This window comes from Phaeoacremonium minimum, assembly GCF_000392275.1.
Source record: "Phaeoacremonium minimum UCRPA7 unplaced genomic scaffold PA7_03_scaffold_500, whole genome shotgun sequence".
Classification (NCBI taxonomy): Eukaryota; Fungi; Ascomycota; class Sordariomycetes; order Togniniales; family Togniniaceae; genus Phaeoacremonium; species Phaeoacremonium minimum.
The window spans coordinates 71,474-88,037 of NW_006921402.1; the positions used below are offsets into that span (position 1 = coordinate 71,474).

Sequence of the window (16,564 nt, forward strand, 5' to 3'; positions counted from 1 at the left end):
TTCCTGCTCTTGCTCGAAAGGGAGTCCAGTACTGGAGCATTCTCTTATAAATCTTGAAGAGAGTCGTGCTAATTTCTGCCTCCACAGAAGGCCGTTCCGTACAAATGCGAGCCCCGGCAAGCTGATGACTTCTCTTCCAAGATAACCGTAACCGTACGTGCTGCTTAGGCTGGACTTTTCGCACATCGCCTTGCTTTGCAAAGAGCTCGTCAACAGAAGAAGTCACGGTAGCATCAGTGAAGTACTCTATTAGAGTCAGGCCGAGTAGCAAGCCTGTCTCAGATGCACTCCCCAAGAATACTTTCTCAAGCACATCTTTTTGACCTTCATCTCTCTCGACATCCACATCCGTGAATAATGTCGCTGAAACCGAGTTCTTGAGGAGCGGAGAAGCTGACACCAAGATGTTGAGGCCACCAACGTTGCTGATGAGGTCGCCAGTCTCTATTGTGTCAAATCGTTTCGGTGCGGTCTTCTGCGAACCATATTCGACATCGTCGAGCACAAGGCTCTGGTATGTGTACTGAATGTTAGGCCATCCTGCTGTGAGCGCACCTGTCGAGCAATACGTTTGAAGTGCCTGGCAAAATGCTAACGGCTCTGCTGCAGCAAAACGGACAGCAATGTTGTCTGACATCTGGGAGAATGCTTCTGCCCAGGTTGAGAATTGAAGTGCCGCCGTCTGAACAGCCTTGCTAAATTCAACATCTTGATTATGGAGTTGCAGGTCGGCATTGACGGGTCGGAGGGGTGACGAATCCGTCAATGGTGCGAAGGCGGTTGCCAGATGAAACCCCAGTATTGGTAGAGGAACGTCCAGAGAAACCCCTGGCTCAGCCAACGGCTTGAAGAGTGGGTTTGGCATCAAATGTCTAGCCTTGGCGTTGTCAATCGCCGATGTAGACCAGCCAGCTTTGAAACTTGATATGATCTCGTCAGCTGTCTGGATGCCCAAGGGGCCAGCGGAGCGGAGACCAGCGCGGTGCAAGGCATTATGAAGAGCCCCGGCATCCTGGTTCTCGTAGTTGGCAGCGATTCGTCTCAAATTCTCCCAGTAGTGATTGGCATCATCCTGATAGTCCTCACGAGATGTTATCATGCTGTCGATATGCCTGCGGACAGCCTGGAACGTGGCTGTGTCACAAAACCGAATGAGCTGGCCATATTTAGAGGTACACCAGTCGTTCCACGTCTTGATTATGGCCAGTTTGTCGATGCTCTGTAGGATCCGCTTCCACAGATGTTCATTAATGAATGCGCTGTGAAACATAGCCCAGAGGTCTTGCCCATATTCGGCAGCCTCGTCATCATGGAGGATGGTCAAAAGGATCACATTTCGTGCTATTTGAGCTTAGTAAACGGTTCAGACCTGCAGGTGAAAGGAGAAATGCCCACCAATATTGAACACTTTAGCTTCACACCACGTCACATCTAGCTTGCGCTGAGGGAGGTCGTCGTACGTAGGACTTCTAAGTTCAGCTTTGTTGAGGTCTTGCTCAGTGTATGCCGTGTACAGTAGGTTCCGAATACCGCCTTCCAGCACCAGGACATCTGCATCTCCATCACGAGGTAAGTTACGGGTGAGACTAACAGCAGGGGCAGTTCCCCAAGGACGGAACTGCTTGTTACTGGCGATCGCAGTCGGCGCCAACATCGTTACAGCTTCCAGTCGCGCGCTGTCGGGGTTTTGTATTTGCGACCAGCCTCAGTTTGTGGCTCCATAAAAACCAAGGCATGAGGGAGAACAATTATGATGAAGGACTTAAATCATGGCGATTGACCACCTATATGCAGCAGATGGAATCAAGACATGAGATAGGAGCTTTGCTCAGTGGGTTTCACTGCGTTCTTCTTGAATACCTTGGATGGCAGAGGAGAAACGGCGCATGGAAGAATTAGAGCGGGGACGAGTGCAGTGAGTTGGGTCACTACAGCAGATAGCTAACACTCAACTCAATTGTCACCCACCTATCAGTACGTTAAATAGATACTTCACTGGTGCATTTCTCAAGAGCGTCTACTCCAAAAAACAACAAAAGACTTTTGTAAATCACTTGAGTACATAAGTGAGAGCGAGACATGCTGAAGCAATGCGACAGCTTACAAACTATTTTAACGTCATGTAGTTAGTCAAATCATCAAGAACATTTCACAAAGCAGATTCACATTTCAAGAAAACTCGAGTATTTAGCCAAAGCATATATTCACTAATCATCCCAGTAAAAGAATGGACCTCATGTCAGCCGAGAAAAGGGCAAAAGGAGATCCAGCCCCTTCTTCAGCTAACGTTTCCTTGCGCCCAGGGTACCAGTCAGTTCATTTCATTAATCCTCAATCCCGCTTTCGCCGTCTCCCATCAACCATTTCCCAAAATTGATATCCCTATTGTACACATGGGCGAACGATACATGGACAACCGACACGATACAGAAATACATGGGTTCCCAGTCGGAATCTCCGGAAAGACATATGTTCGCGTAGGCATCGTAACAGTATAAGTCGACGAGGAAAAGGAAGCCCAACCGATCTATTATCAAGGCAGAAAACAAGTAGTGTCCGCCATCAGGAAAATTGTCGGTCCAGACCGGGAATTATAGCCGTGAAAAACGAAAAAGCGCAAATCGTGGGGAAGTCTAGGAATCTCCGAAAAACACGTCGTCAGAGTTTGTAAACATGTTGACCGGGTCATATTCGTCCTCAAATTTGCCAGTCATTGAAAATTCACGGTCGAGTTGCACAAGTCCGTCCTCGTTTGTGAAAGCCTGAAGAAGCGAGTCGTCATCCATGTTGAGAGATAGGCCAGAAATGTTGCCAAAGTCTGCTCCGCTGGTGCCACCAATGCTGGTGCGGCCCATCATAGTTGTGCCGAGTCCAATAGACATATCAGTGCCGCTAGAGTTCGGGTCGAGATCAAAGTATCGGGTGCTGCTTGATGGAGGAGGAGAGCTAGATGCGGAAAGCTCTGGTGGTGTGCCGGGTTGATGTGTATAGTGGCTGGCAACACTCTTAGCGGGTGACGATGGTCCCACGACTGGGAGTCCGTCGACAGCGACCACTTCACCATTCGCGATCGACACGTGAGATACATGGGAGTAGTGGCTCATGGCAGAAGGCGATGCAATGTGCTCAGGTGAGCAGACGGCGAGGACCTCATTCATCTCAGCGCTGCTCATTGCAAGATTCGGCATTGGCGCAGTTGAGACGCTTAAGGCAGTCGGGTTCATTGGCATTGTCGTTGAGATTGGTGATGACCTCTCTACCTCAGCCATGCCGGCTTCCATAATCTCAGCAAAAGGCTTGTCGTCAAGCATGTCAAAGTCATTCATCGGCGAATTGGCTGCGGAGCTGTCAGAGTATCCGGATTGCGACGATGACGAGGAAGGTGATCCTGTTGCCCTGTTCTTGTTTCTGGTGCGAGAAGACTTGTCAAGACGAGAGTCCATGTCAGGTCGGTTCTTTCTTGGACGACCACGCTTGACAACTTTGCGTACAATCCCATCGAATGCACCAATACACATGCCTCTCTGTCGGTGACGAGTCAATGCATCGTGGCGAGCAAAACTGTTACCACATTCGCAGGGGTAAGGCTTGATCCCAGTGTGTATCTTGGCGTGTCTCTTCAAGTCATGCTGACGAACAAAGCACTTCTTGCAGTTTGGGCATTGATACTGGCGGTCATTAAGATGCGTCTGGACGTGAGACTTGATATTCTCCTTTCGCCCGAAACGCTTGCCACAGTCATCATACAAGCAAAGCCACTTGCCGTCAGTTGGGTCTGGTCCCTCTATAAACTGTGCGATATCTTCAGGGTTCACTCCGGTCTCAGTTTTTGTCTCCTCGATGTTGATACTTGCAATGCTTGCAGCGCTGGCGATGCTAGCGATTGATTCTGTTCGTCTGTGAGGGGATAGTCGTCGGGACGGAGAGTCTGTCTGGGATGGCGATCGGCTTGCATTCTGGTGCTGAGGAGTCATGGTCAATTGGGAGTCGCAGTCGGGAGGCTGAAGATCTGGCCTGCTCTCAAACGCCGGGCCGTTGAAGGAACCCATGTACGGCGTGTGAGGGGACGCATGCAGGGAGTTCGGCTGAGCAGGCAAGCCATTGTAGGGATTTTCAATCTTCATGAACTCTGCGTTGACATTGCTCATGTTCATGTAATCGCCAGTTGGCATGCTTCCTGCGCCGTATCCTCGTCCTGATGGAACCATTTGTGATCTTGGCGGTGTTGGCATCACAGCCTCAGCTTGCTGTCTCATCTCCTGGAAGATCCCAGAGGCTCGGTTTGATCTGTTGCGATTTGGTTTGATTGTTTCCTCCATTGACTCATCATAGTCATCGGAGAATCTCTGTGGTCGTGGGTCATGCTTGGCCATCCTATCGTGTGGTGTTTCCATCGGTGTTGGGGGGAAATAACCTGAGTCTCGGTAAGTATATCATCCATGAGATTACTGGGTGAATCACCACTCACTTGCTCCATTCTGGTTTGGTGGAGTCATAGGTCTTTGGACTGTCTCCATGCCCATGTTCTCGAACTTCGATACTCGATCCATGATCCCGTTGCTAATCCTCCTTGAGGACCGTCTTGTGCTCGACGTGTCACCCTCGGAGGTCCAGCCTTGTGCAGTGGTAGGGCTCTCTTGGAAGTTCATGAACGTGGGCGAGGAGAGAGAACTTTCTTGTCCAAAGAGCTCAAAGTCCTGAGCACCAGCCATGTTGTTGGTGAAACTGGCTGGGCTCCTCTTCACTGCAAGGTTGATGGGAGCACCGTACATATCGTAGCCGACACCCACGCAATCTGGCTGCTGGGGCGAGGCTGTCAGACGATCGTAGCAGGCAGCATCAAACCTTCGCGAGTGTGGTGTCGAGTGCGGCGAGATCAGGTAGTTCTCGTCGTTCGCCATGTTGGCGTAGGGCTGGCCATGGCCCGGGCGTGCTATGCGTTGCTGCTGCGCTTCTCGCAGTACATGCTGTTGTGTCGTTGTTAATCCTGTGTTAGTCTGTTCACTTACCGTTGTGAAGTCCTGCCGAAGTGGTGTTGGTGGAGATCGCAATTGTTGTCGTCGGGTGTCCAGGCTCATGCCTCGTCGGTGGGACACATTATGCTGCGATTGTTGGCGTTGAATATTGGGCAGGTGTGCAATCTTGACCGCTTCGAATGCCGTGGGCGTCGAGTTTTGTCGTCGATGCTGCCGTTGGCGCGGGTGCAATTTGCTTGTGGTCGGATTTGACAGCATTGGGAATGCAAGTCGAGTTCGGAATTGTCGTTGTCGTTGAAAAGTTGTCGCAATTAAGCGTACCTATCTATAGGTTCCGAGACTATCGTTGCAGGCCTGTCAGCTTTGCTCCTCGAGTCGTTGTAGCATAGAGGGAGCCGTACCTCACGCAGCGCAAGCCAGTAGGCCGGGCAGATGGGATCTCGTGGTTGTGCTCAGTCGAGGTCGACTTCGCAAGAGACAATTGTCTTGTGGTTGAAGAGCGCCTTCTATGGGCGCGGTTACAGTTGTGAGAAAGCTCTACCCGTGTAGGGGCTGTCTCAACTGGATTGCCAGATGGTTTCTTTTCAGATGTGTGTCTGTGTTTGTTTGAAGCTTGGTGAGATCAAGATTGATCGAGTTCTTGGTGGAGTGTCAGGTTTAGTTTGGGAGATGCAGGAGAGGTAGTAGCAGTATGTACGCTATCTATTCAGAATAGGATGGGTACAGGCAGCCGGGGCGGGTGGTGACGACTGGAAAGTCAACACGGGTCGCCGTGGTTGCCAGGCAACGTGCCAGCTGCGCGCCACCCTCCGCCACTGCCCACCTGTGTCCATCTGTTCCCACCTGGTGATCGGCCCATAGCTCTGCATAGCTCACAGCTCCGTAACCCCCTGCAACCCATTAAAGTTCGTACTAGGGCTCTCGCTAACGTCACCCAGCAGCGACGCTGCGATGGCGCTAGACGAAACACACTTGCACTGCTGCATCTCGGTCCAGGATCTTAAGATACGGCTGGTAAGGACAGGCCTGCGAAGCCATGCATCGGCGATTGGGCAAAGAAAGCATTCACCTGCGACATGTGATTGATGGACGGCCTTCTTTTGTTATCTTACAAGATCTCTATTAATTATGCCTCCATCCCTATACCAGACCTCTTATTTCAAAAGAGACGGTCCTTTTCTTATTCCTGTTGCTTAGGCTGCCTGAAAGCAGGAACATGACACCATCAAAACAATCTGGCCAGACGGTATATGATAACTTCAATTAGGCTCTTATTCTGGCCTAAATCCTCAATGGCTACGGTCAAGCGGATCCGAGGGCAAGCGTTGCTACAACTGTCAAGCGATCAGAGGTGTAGTAGCAGAGTCCATTGTCGGCTTTGGACAAACGGTTCCAGAAAACCAACAAGCCACGTCACTCCAACATTACATTCCTCTCACACAGCTGCTTTCGGACTCTGAAGTCTTCCTGATCTCGGCACCAAGGCGCCCATGCAGCTCTCCAGTGTCATTTTCGTCTGTGAAATATCCAGATTGTGCGACAAAGGGACCCAGAGGTTAACGCCGACCTTGGATGCAGAGTAATAGAATATGTCGCCCGTGCTATTGCAGGATGACCGTGACATCTCTGAACCTAATGATTCGCTCTCATATATCAAAATTACAATCTAAGAAGAGTTCGATCAGATCTCCTGACTCCTTAAGAGTAACAGGGGAGCATACAAGAGAAGATGAGTCGATTTGCCGTTTTGCGTCAGTGGGAGAGGAGATTAAACAGACACCTAAAAGGTTATCTTGGTAACAATGTTTGCGAAAACATAATTTTTGAGATGGCCGGCCCCATTCGACTTCATGTCCGATGATTCCCAGCTGTGGCACAAGGAAGCCGAGCAATTCCCTGCAGAGACGGACGCTTTGTGCCTGACGCCGGACATCCAGCCAAAAGATGGGAGTTTATGCAACCAACAATCCGAATGCAGACGGCGATCCGGACCAAACCTCGGTGTTGAAAGGAAGTCCTATGCTCCACTGGAGTTTATTTCATACAAAACACAGTAGTATAGAAACCTTCAAGATTAATGTCTTTCCCGCGCCTTTCAAGATCTCGCCAGGAAGCTCGCGCTCGTGGTGAGTCAGAGTCGGCAGGACACTTGAGCTCTCATAGAGTTCCTACTGCAACAACTCGTGGTGAATGAGGTTATCATATCGGTAATGAATAATGCTTCTGTAGCGCCGGAGCGGCCCGTTTAACTTTCTCCAGCAGAAAAGGCGTGCTGGTAAACTGAAAGACTCGACCTTTGTCGATTACATTGACGGCTATATAGACTATCTAGGTACTGTGCGAAGCCGAGACAGATGCGTGCGATTGCGAACAAGGCTACCAAGGGCACCACTTTTGAGGAATAATGCAGGCGTTTTCGATGACAAGCCAGTGTAGCTATGGCTTATTAGGTCAAGTATACAAGAAGTGAGCCTTTCCAGATGGTGTGATTGCTCCGCTGGAACCACTCGATAGCCATGATGCCTCGCCTATGCGAACTTTGCTCTGCAAGAAACCCCCACGAGTTCCTCTGAGCAGCAGCGAAGAGAGTGTTTTGTAGTGGGTGACTGTCTCTGATTTATTAGGCGCACTCCTCCAATAATGTGTTGCGCGGCACGTGCGGTTCGCATGTCATTTCGCTGGAGCGGCAGCTGACCCCGGGCCAATTTCGTGGCTCGTGCGTCGCCGAGACAACAAGCTCGCTCACTCGATATCGCACAGCAAAGGCGACCACCCGTAATTCTCCTACCTCCTTCTCGATCGAGGCTCATCGACGACTGCCACTTTTCGGTCATCTCATTGGGCAGAGCAGCTTTTTGCTGGCAAGTCGCAAACTCTTTTACCCGCCGACGTGTTCTATACCCATAGCACGCCGCATACGCGCCTGCATTCGCCTATCTTCCGCTGCCGAACCTCCGTGTTGATAACCTGCTGAGTTGTCTGTACAATGTCTGGCACCGTCAGAGGCACGCCCAATCGTGGCCAGGGCCGGGGAGCCATCCCTTTTGCCAACAGCCCGGCGACGTCCAACATACCTCGACCAGTGCTCGAGAACACACACAGCAGCAATGCCGCTATCAGCGAGGCCGGCGGATCATCTGTTAGTGCCAGCAGGCAAAAGCAGTCCAAGAGAGATGAGGTATGCCAGCAATCATTAACAGTTCAAACCGAGATAGAAAAAGGGCGATATCTGATCATCATATATAGGCAATTCGTCGGAAGATGGAGAATGATCTCTCCAAAAAGAAGCACCTAACAAGCCGAGCTCGACACTCTCGCAAAGCCCCTCCTGGAACTGTCCTCGCCCTAAAGCCCAGCCAGGCTCTCCAGATAAAGCCCCAGACGACAGTAGCCGAGGCCGCTCAGTTGATGGCCGCGAAGCGGGAAGACTGCGTGCTCGTGACGGACGACGATGATAGGATCGCCGGTATCTTCACTGCCAAAGATCTTGCATTCCGTGTCGTCGGAGCTGGTCAGAAAGCGACAAGCGTGACAATTGCTGAAATCATGACGAAGAACCCTCTTTGTGCTCGTACGGATACCAGTGCCACAGATGCGCTAGATCTCATGGTCCGAAAGGGTTTCCGGCATCTGCCTGTCATGGACGAGAACCAGGACATCTCAGGTATTTTGGATATCACCAAGTGCTTTTACGATGCCATGGAGAAGTTGGAGAGGGCATATGCCTCCTCCAGGCGGCTTCACGATGCGCTGGAGGGCGTTCAGTCTGAATTGGGTGCCAGCCAGCCTCAACAGATTATTCAATATGTTGAAGCACTGCGCTCGAAGATGTCTGGTCCTACCTTGGAATCTGTCTTAAACGGGATGCCACCCACGACTGTGAGCGTCAGAACATCCGTCAAGGAGGCGGCCCAGCTCATGAAAGAACACCACACCACTGCTGTCCTGGTTCAAGATCATGATGCTATCACTGGTATCTTTACCAGCAAGGACGTCGTCCTTCGTGTCATTGCTCCAGGCTTGGATCCTGCTACATGCAGCGTTGTCCGAGTTATGACTCCCCACCCTGACTTTGCTCCAATGGACATGAGCATCCAGGCAGCCCTCCGCAAGATGCATGGTAGGTTTTGCCCTTTGACCCTTTAACATCTATGTACTAACGATGCCCGCAGATGGGCACTACCTCAATCTCCCGGTCATGAACGAGGGAGGCGAGATCGTCGGCATGGTTGATGTTCTTAAGCTGACCTATGCTACACTCGAGCAAATCAACACGATGGGCAGCAGTGACAGTGAGGGCCCAGCCTGGAACAAATTCTGGCTTTCTCTGGATCACGAGACGGAATCCATGGTGTCTGGTGATGGCAGCCACCACCACACCAATATGGGATCTCGTTCTCTGATGTCCCCTGACATCACTCGCGAACGCGTCAACGACAGTGTCGCACCTGGTGACTCAGCTTCGCATGCTGGGATCGAGTCCCCAGCACACTCGGTAGTTGCTGGCACCCCTGAGTTGCCCCCGAGCGAGATCCCCTTCCCATTCAAGTTCAAGGCCCCAAGCGGCCGCGTCCATCGTCTTCAAGTCACCGCCGCACAGGGCATTGAAGCCTTTGTTGCCAATGTCACTGCTAAGCTTGGCTCGGAGGTCGAGGCTATTGGCGGTGCGCCGACTGTAGAGGACGGCAAACTGTCAGGTGCCGGCTACGCCCTAAGCTACCTTGACGACGAAGGCGACTCCGTTTCAATCACGACAGATCACGATCTGCTGGAGGCCATCATTCTTGCTCGTCAGAACAGGAGGGACAAGGTTGATTTATTCGTCCATGATCCTGAGCAACCTCCCATCACGGTTGCCGCACCGCAGCCTGCTCTGCCAGTAGAGGCTGTGCCCACCCCTCCGGCATCTTCCGTGCTCCGTGAACGCCGAAGAGGGTATGATGGCGAAGACGACAGTGAGGAGGACGAAGAGGAAAACGAGTCTACTATCCGCCGCTCGCGCAGGACACGAACTGCCACGGCACCTACACAGGAGCAGGTCATCGCCGGTGTGCCTAATGAGCTGTTGCTGCCGGGTGCCATTGTGACGCTTGCCGTAGTTATCATCGGTGTGTTTACCATTTCTAGGGTGTCGAGTAGATAAGAACCCGCCCTTGCACGTATAATACCCCCCTTGAACCAGCAGGAGAAGTTTTATGAGACCAGATATCATTGAGGAGGCGTCGGAGTGTAGATATGTATACACAGTACCAAACTGCATAGACTAATACGCATATCACTATCGCTTGACCATGGTCACTGTCTGGCTCTGATAATAAATTTCCGTGCGTGCGTGTTTCTGCCGAATTGATGCGAAATAATCGTTGCGGACTTTACGCTTCCCGTCTATCATGTTCAACCTAGAGTTCTATTTTTTAAACTACTACGGGCTCAAATGGAACAAATTCCCAGATGACTGAGAATCGGCACCGTAGCTTGCTCTCTCATCCTTATCATTTTGCCCTGCTCGTTCCCCAGCCTCTCTGGGCTGTTTGTGAACTTCCTTGCCCTTGGTGCCCTTGTCATTTGGAGACGAGTCGGGCACCCGCAAGTAATGAGGACTTGAAATATAAGCAGTCCCTGCTTGAGGGAATGGAGCCTTTTTCTCAGTGCCGGGCCTGCTGCCAGGAGTTTGAATAGGTTTGGCCCTCTGAATGCCCAGACTTCTTGCTGCGTCTACTTGGGACACAAAGTCTTTTAGATCGTCAATATCTTTGACCGCCCGCTTCACATCACCCTCGTCGTCCGCGTCTGAAGCGCCCACCGAAGATGTTCCAGAGGGCCTGGAAGCTCTGCGGTGATAGTCTGCTGAGTCGAAACATTCCATACTGCTTGCTAAGGACACTGCTCGGAGTTCCTGTCGTCGCTGCTGACGCTTCAGTAGCTGCTCTCGGCGTGCCTGATACCGGAAGTGAAGCGGAGGCGCTGGCGTGTCCGAACTGGCGTTGTCGGCGCTTCCACTAGCTAGGTACCCGGAATCGTCTTCTGGAGAGTCGCTTGCCGACATTATTTGCAGACGAGCTCTAGGCTCAGCTGTCAGTTTCGAGTTGATTGGAATCTTAAATCGGTTGTGGTCCTTCTCTTTGAGAAGAGTCGGACTTTGTACCTGAGAAAGCAGAGTTCTATGAGACATGCTTTCTGTATATATAGTGAGCAAGTCATACAGGTTACGATGTGGTTTGTCTTTTTGTTAGCAATGATGTGTTAATTTCATCGTAAGATAACCGGAAAGCCAGTTGCGTCAAGGTGCTGAGTCTCTGTGGTACTAGCAGTCTCAAGGCAAATGAATACGCATTCGCACCCGTTTCCATAGTTGCGTTGAGTTGACCTTAATACTATTACTCAGTGTGCCACAAGAAACGTGAATCCGTGGCATTCTGTGACTGTGTACTCAAGTTACTATTTTGTAATCGCTGAGTGGCTATGTAGTAAAGTTGTGATACTCAGCAAGCAAACAATCCTCATCATAGATTGCGATCACGCTCCGGACAACCGGTATTTGGATCCTTATAAACATAAAATTGCTTATGTCACACCCGGTTAGAGTCTATTTGTTTGGCCGCCCATCACCCTTTCACTCAACAACATGTGCTTAATGACTCAGAATATAACAGAAGACTATTGCAAAGTACGTCAAATCTTGATATACAAGTAGCTTGGAGTAAGTACACAATTGCGAAACGCCGTGGTAGTTCAACACACCGAAAGTTGGTTTCGCATTTAATTTATAATTCAGTATTATTTTGCGATTTTACGAATATCTTGATTTTGGGGCAGATTCAATAGATGCAAGACACATAGAAAACCTCGATGGTATAAGTCAAAAAGAATTTAGTCGAAATTCATTTCTTGTCCCTACATGCATCAGATTTATTGTTGGCCTTCAACAACATACTCAGAATGTTTGAGAGAAGGACGGTTGATGTTCATGGCCAGGGTTTAGGTAAGCCATCCGTCGCTAAGTGTTGTGGTGTGGGGCTATGAACCGCACGACCTCTTCGCACGGGCCAATCATCTGAAGAAGCAGCAGCTCTGGATGTTCAGTTTTTTGGCGGTCGCATCACGAATCCACGACGACGTGCAGCAGGCATTGAGTTGCGCAACTCGCTTGCCACATCCTAGCTGCAATGATAATCAGAAATTTAGCAGGGAGGCATGGTATGTATATATCTCTAGACAAGCCGTATCGTCCCTAACCCATGATTAGGCCGGAAGGCTCTTGCTGCACCGATCAGACGATCTTGGCTTCGAGCTCTCACGACCGAGACAAACGAACCGACCTCGACTGCTGCAGCTGACGATGTTGTTGTGAATGCGTCACAATCATCCTCATCGACACTGCAAGACTCCCCATCGACCCCTTTCCGCAATCCCGCGATCCCTTCCCGCAAGGCAATAGTTGCCGCTGCTGTTGCCAATGACCACCTCACATTCACCAGGCTGCAGCGGAAGACAGCCCATCTCGGATCAGTAGTTGAGAGACGCTATTCACCAGGCGACCTGCTCAAGAATCCACCGGCTCCCAAGGATGTCACTCTTGAGCTTCTGATGGCATCCCAGACTCACCAGGGGCACAACACAGCTCTCTGGAACCCGGTGAACTCGCGATATATCTACGGTGTCCGACAGGGCATTCACATCATCTCTCTCGAACAAACGGCATCGCATCTCCGTCGAGCGGCGCGCGTTGTCGAGGAAGTGGCATACAATGGCGGTCTGATCCTCTTCGTTGGAACCCGGAAGGGGCAGATGGAGATCGTGACGCGGGCGGCGGAGCTTGCAGGAGCCTATCACCTATTTTCAAGATGGACACCTGGAACAATCACGAATCGAGACCAAATCCTGGCCGCAGGCCGCGTCGCAATCGTTGACGAGAACGACAGGCCCTTGGATGGCTTCCAAGAGCACCTGCAGGACCGCCGACCGGTAATTCCTGATCTGGTGGTCTGCCTAAACCCTTTGGAGAATTGGACCTTGCTGCACGAATGCGCACAAGAGAACATCCCTACGATTGGCATCATTGACACAGATGCCGATCCTACACAGGTCACATACACAATCCCAGCAAACGATGATAGGTGAGTACCACGGGGAGTGCCTTGCAATCTAACGAGACTAACGCCCTGGACAGTTTGCGATCTGTTGCAGTTATTGCGGGAGTGCTGGGACGCGGTGGAGAGCTGGGCCAGAGCCGGAGACGACAGGCCGCCAAGAATGGCGTCGTCACATGGGAGAATCCGGAGGATGTCAGCAGGTTCATCTCGGCAGACTTCACAAAGCGCAGCGAGGAGTCGAATAGAGTGATGGAGGAGTTGAAGGCTCGTGAGAAACTGGAAGAAAGAGAAGCCATGAACAGCCTGTGGAGATCAGGCGTGTAAGCTGTCTGCTGTCAACGGTAAAGACATGTAGACATACTGTACAAATATCCATAGAAAAAAGATGTACAACAATTATACCGATCAAAGGAAGTGTCTATATACTCTTGCGCAAGCCGTCTTTCAATACCTGCTTCCGAACTCTTGCAAAGCAGGCGGTTAGAACAACGATAGAATGGGTATCGTGTGTTGCACCATTCAACGTACGCAATCATTGCTCATGCCCTAGCAAAAGTCTACAGTCAAGTACTTAGAGGACACTGTGTACTTGACTGTGGCGCTTGAACGGTTAAAAGGTTGTGCTGGCGCCTAGTACAGACCTAAGCTCGGGAGCCGCGAGAGACGCGGAGCGGCCGGACTGAAAACTTCACCTGCGCATTTCCCCTCATCGAGGACACTTCAGCGAACCTTGTCAGTTGCGCCAGTCTGTCACATCACGTCACGCCACAGACAGTTACACACTGGGCACGCACATCTACGCCCAGGCTGTGCTGACGCTTGCATTCTGCATTGTTCCGGGTCGCAGCTGGAGCCGTCGGGTTCTGAACGCTCAGCCCACCGCATAGTAGGATCTCGGTAGGATACCCGCATTCTTCTATGCAGCATTCTCCCGTTGTTCCCCGCCGTCTTCAACCGACGAACTGGTTACACAGCCAGTGGAATGCCTCGTCTTGGCTAACACATGTACTAGTACTTATAGCATACGTTGTTGGGGTTTTGCGTCTGTAGAAGTGACGGTTCTGCGTGCACCTTGCCGTGATTTGTGTCGTCCGCCAGTATGCCGGCAATTATGGATGATCCGGACTCTCCCACCATCTATAGGGTTTCGGGAGAGCCTCCATATCCGGACCCGAACACCCCGGCCCTGCCGGCAAACATCCTCCCGCGCCAGGTGACTCTCCGAGATCGTCAAACGGTTGCTACTGTTGTGCCGTTTGCGTCTCGGCACCAGGTGCCCCTTTCACTGGTCAATTATCTGGCTGACCAGTTTGCCAAGGAAATTGAGGGCGGCGATACGTACCCCATGATTGAGCCCATGTCTCGGGAGAGGTTTGCCTCGTATTGGTTCCAGAATTTTGGTGCCATTATGCTTCTCGGCAGCATTGACAGCCCGGCTGACGTCGTTGAAGGCAAGGACTGGTCCAAGGAGTGTTTGGGCAGCTTCTATATCAAGCCCAACTACCCCGGCCGCAGCAGTCACGTCTGCAATGCTGGGTTTTTGGTCACCGATGCTTCCCGAAACCGCGGCGTTGGTAGGCTCATGGGCGAGAGTTACCTTGACTATGCTCCCAAGCTGGGCTACACGTACTCGGTCTTCAACCTGGTCTATGAGACAAACGTCGCCTCGTGTAAGATTTGGGACGCACTCGGCTTCAAGCGTATCGGACGTGTCAAGGGGTGCGGAAATCTCAAGAGCTATCCTGGCCGGCTTATTGATGCCATCATCTACGGGCGCGATCTCGTGCTGGGCGAAAGCGACGAACTCGTGAGTGAAGAGCGTTTCGACAAAATCAAATTCTACCTCAAATACGGCAAATATCCCAAGGGGGCTGACCGCGCCGAAAAAAGCAGGCTCCGCAGCGCGACGACGCACTACAAGCTAATTGACGGCGATAAGCTCATGCTGAAGGACAAAGAGGTCATCTCGGACCCGCAACAACAATACGAGATCTCTCGCCAGGTCCATATGCAGCAGCACGGGGGTATCAACAAGACTACAGCCACGATCACCGAGAAGTACCACTGGAGTCGCATCAAGGAAACGGTTTCCGATGTAATTAGGAACTGCACTGAATGTAAAGAGTTGGGCAAGACGCCTGTTCCTGGCAACTCAGTGAACCAAAAACGCCCTAACTTGAACGCCGTGTCTACTGTACCCTCACCAACGCCGCCCGCCTCAGGGGAAATGGCTGCCCCGAGGAGAGTGCCTCTCCCAGAACCTCAACTTTCCCCGTATGCCGTTGCTTCCAATCCTTACGCGAATCCGAGCGAGCTTTCCGTAATGTCGCCAGCGCAGACTCTTCATACGCCAACAGAGTCCCCCATTCCCCCACACGCCAATCTTCCCGGTCACAATCCTATGCTTCAAGACCAATCTCATCGCTTGCACCCGACCTCCCACCCTTCCCACCATGCGGGGAGTGCTGGCCTGCCTCTATCAGACCATTCAGTCTATCAGCCTATCGATCCTCAGATCATCAGCCAACCCTCTAGCTACGCTCATCACCATCCCGTGCATCATCACGACTCCTACGGGTCGTACCACTCACACCACCACAATGATGCCGATGCGGACACTTTCCAAGCACTACTAAACGCCACAGATGATGTAGATCACGACTCAGCTCACCAGCACCTGCCGCACAACCACGACCCACATCACCGCACGGCTGAGGAGGAGGAAGCAGACCGTGAGGCTGTGGACCGCGACCTAGACATGCTAATAGAACCTCAAGACGACGATGACGAGCCGCCGGATATGGACATCGATATCGGTGTTGGAGGCAACCACGATGATTTGTCAAAGATGAGCGTCACGCATCTGCTCTCAGCGCCTGAGGCCGATGGGGCTGCATCGAAAGATCCCGAAACACCAAAAACGAGAGATATGTTTGACGTGGAATATTCTGCCCCAGGATGAATAATCATTGGTTAGACGCCGTGCTTTCATATTATTGTATTCCGCCAAGCTAGGCTAGATGCTTGGATTGATCCATCATCTTCTCGGTGATAACATCTTTGAAGTCAAATTCAGGAATGCGGCGATGTGGAAGATAGGTCATTGGGAGGGGAAAGAAAAGCGTTGCCTTCGGCAGCTTGTCATTCGCCTTCAACTTCGAATGCTCGCTGAGCCGAAGCATATGACACCACCGAAACCACCCAGTAAAGTCGAACGAGGATATAGCTCGTGTGATCACCTAGTTCCCGCTCATGATATTGGTGAACGATGGTAAGGTGGCGGAGTCTGGGGAAGAAGCTCGTGGTCTTGACCAAAGCAAGTGTGACTGCTCGCATGTCGTTGGGCTTGGGCGGCTTCCAAGCAATTGCCAGCTGTTGCAGGCGCCCGCAATCGCGACGGAACTCTTCTTGTTCTGCACATGCACTCAAAGCCGCAATGAATTCGTCTCTTCCTGATTCTAGGTATAAATCGCCCCGGAGCTAAAGGAGGAGAGC

General features: G+C 51.5%; 4 protein-coding genes across 4 annotated transcripts; 3 read left to right on the top strand and 1 right to left on the bottom strand.

The window, feature by feature from the left end:
- Nucleotides 1–2,633: 2,633 nt before the first annotated feature.
- On the bottom strand, nt 2,634–4,208 carry UCRPA7_7147 (putative c2h2 transcription factor swi5 protein; the record flags this gene model as incomplete). The annotated part of the gene is made up of 1 exon (XM_007919681.1): nt 2,634–4,208. One exon carries the CDS (start codon nt 4,206–4,208, stop codon nt 2,634–2,636), a length of 1,575 nt encoding a protein of 524 aa, XP_007917872.1.
- Nucleotides 4,209–7,962: 3,754 nt separating this feature from the next.
- On the top strand, nt 7,963–10,119 carry UCRPA7_7148 (putative mitochondrial ribosomal protein subunit s4 protein; the record flags this gene model as incomplete). Its single annotated transcript, XM_007919682.1, has 3 exons — nt 7,963–8,154; nt 8,223–9,096; nt 9,149–10,119. 3 exons carry the CDS (start codon nt 7,963–7,965, stop codon nt 10,117–10,119), a joined length of 2,037 nt encoding a protein of 678 aa, XP_007917873.1.
- A 2,023-nt stretch (nt 10,120–12,142) lies between these two features.
- On the top strand, nt 12,143–13,393 carry UCRPA7_7149 (putative 37s ribosomal protein mrp4 protein; the record flags this gene model as incomplete). The annotated part of the gene is made up of 3 exons (XM_007919683.1): nt 12,143–12,173; nt 12,223–13,093; nt 13,147–13,393. 3 exons carry the CDS (start codon nt 12,143–12,145, stop codon nt 13,391–13,393), a joined length of 1,149 nt encoding a protein of 382 aa, XP_007917874.1.
- Nucleotides 13,394–14,168: 775 nt separating this feature from the next.
- Nucleotides 14,169–16,031, top strand: UCRPA7_7150 (putative histone acetyltransferase spt10 protein; the record flags this gene model as incomplete). Its single annotated transcript, XM_007919684.1, has 2 exons — nt 14,169–15,164; nt 15,744–16,031. The coding sequence occupies 2 exons, from the start codon at nt 14,169–14,171 to the stop codon at nt 16,029–16,031; spliced, it is 1,284 nt and encodes a 427-aa protein (XP_007917875.1).
- Between the last annotated feature and the right edge of the window lie 533 nt (nt 16,032–16,564).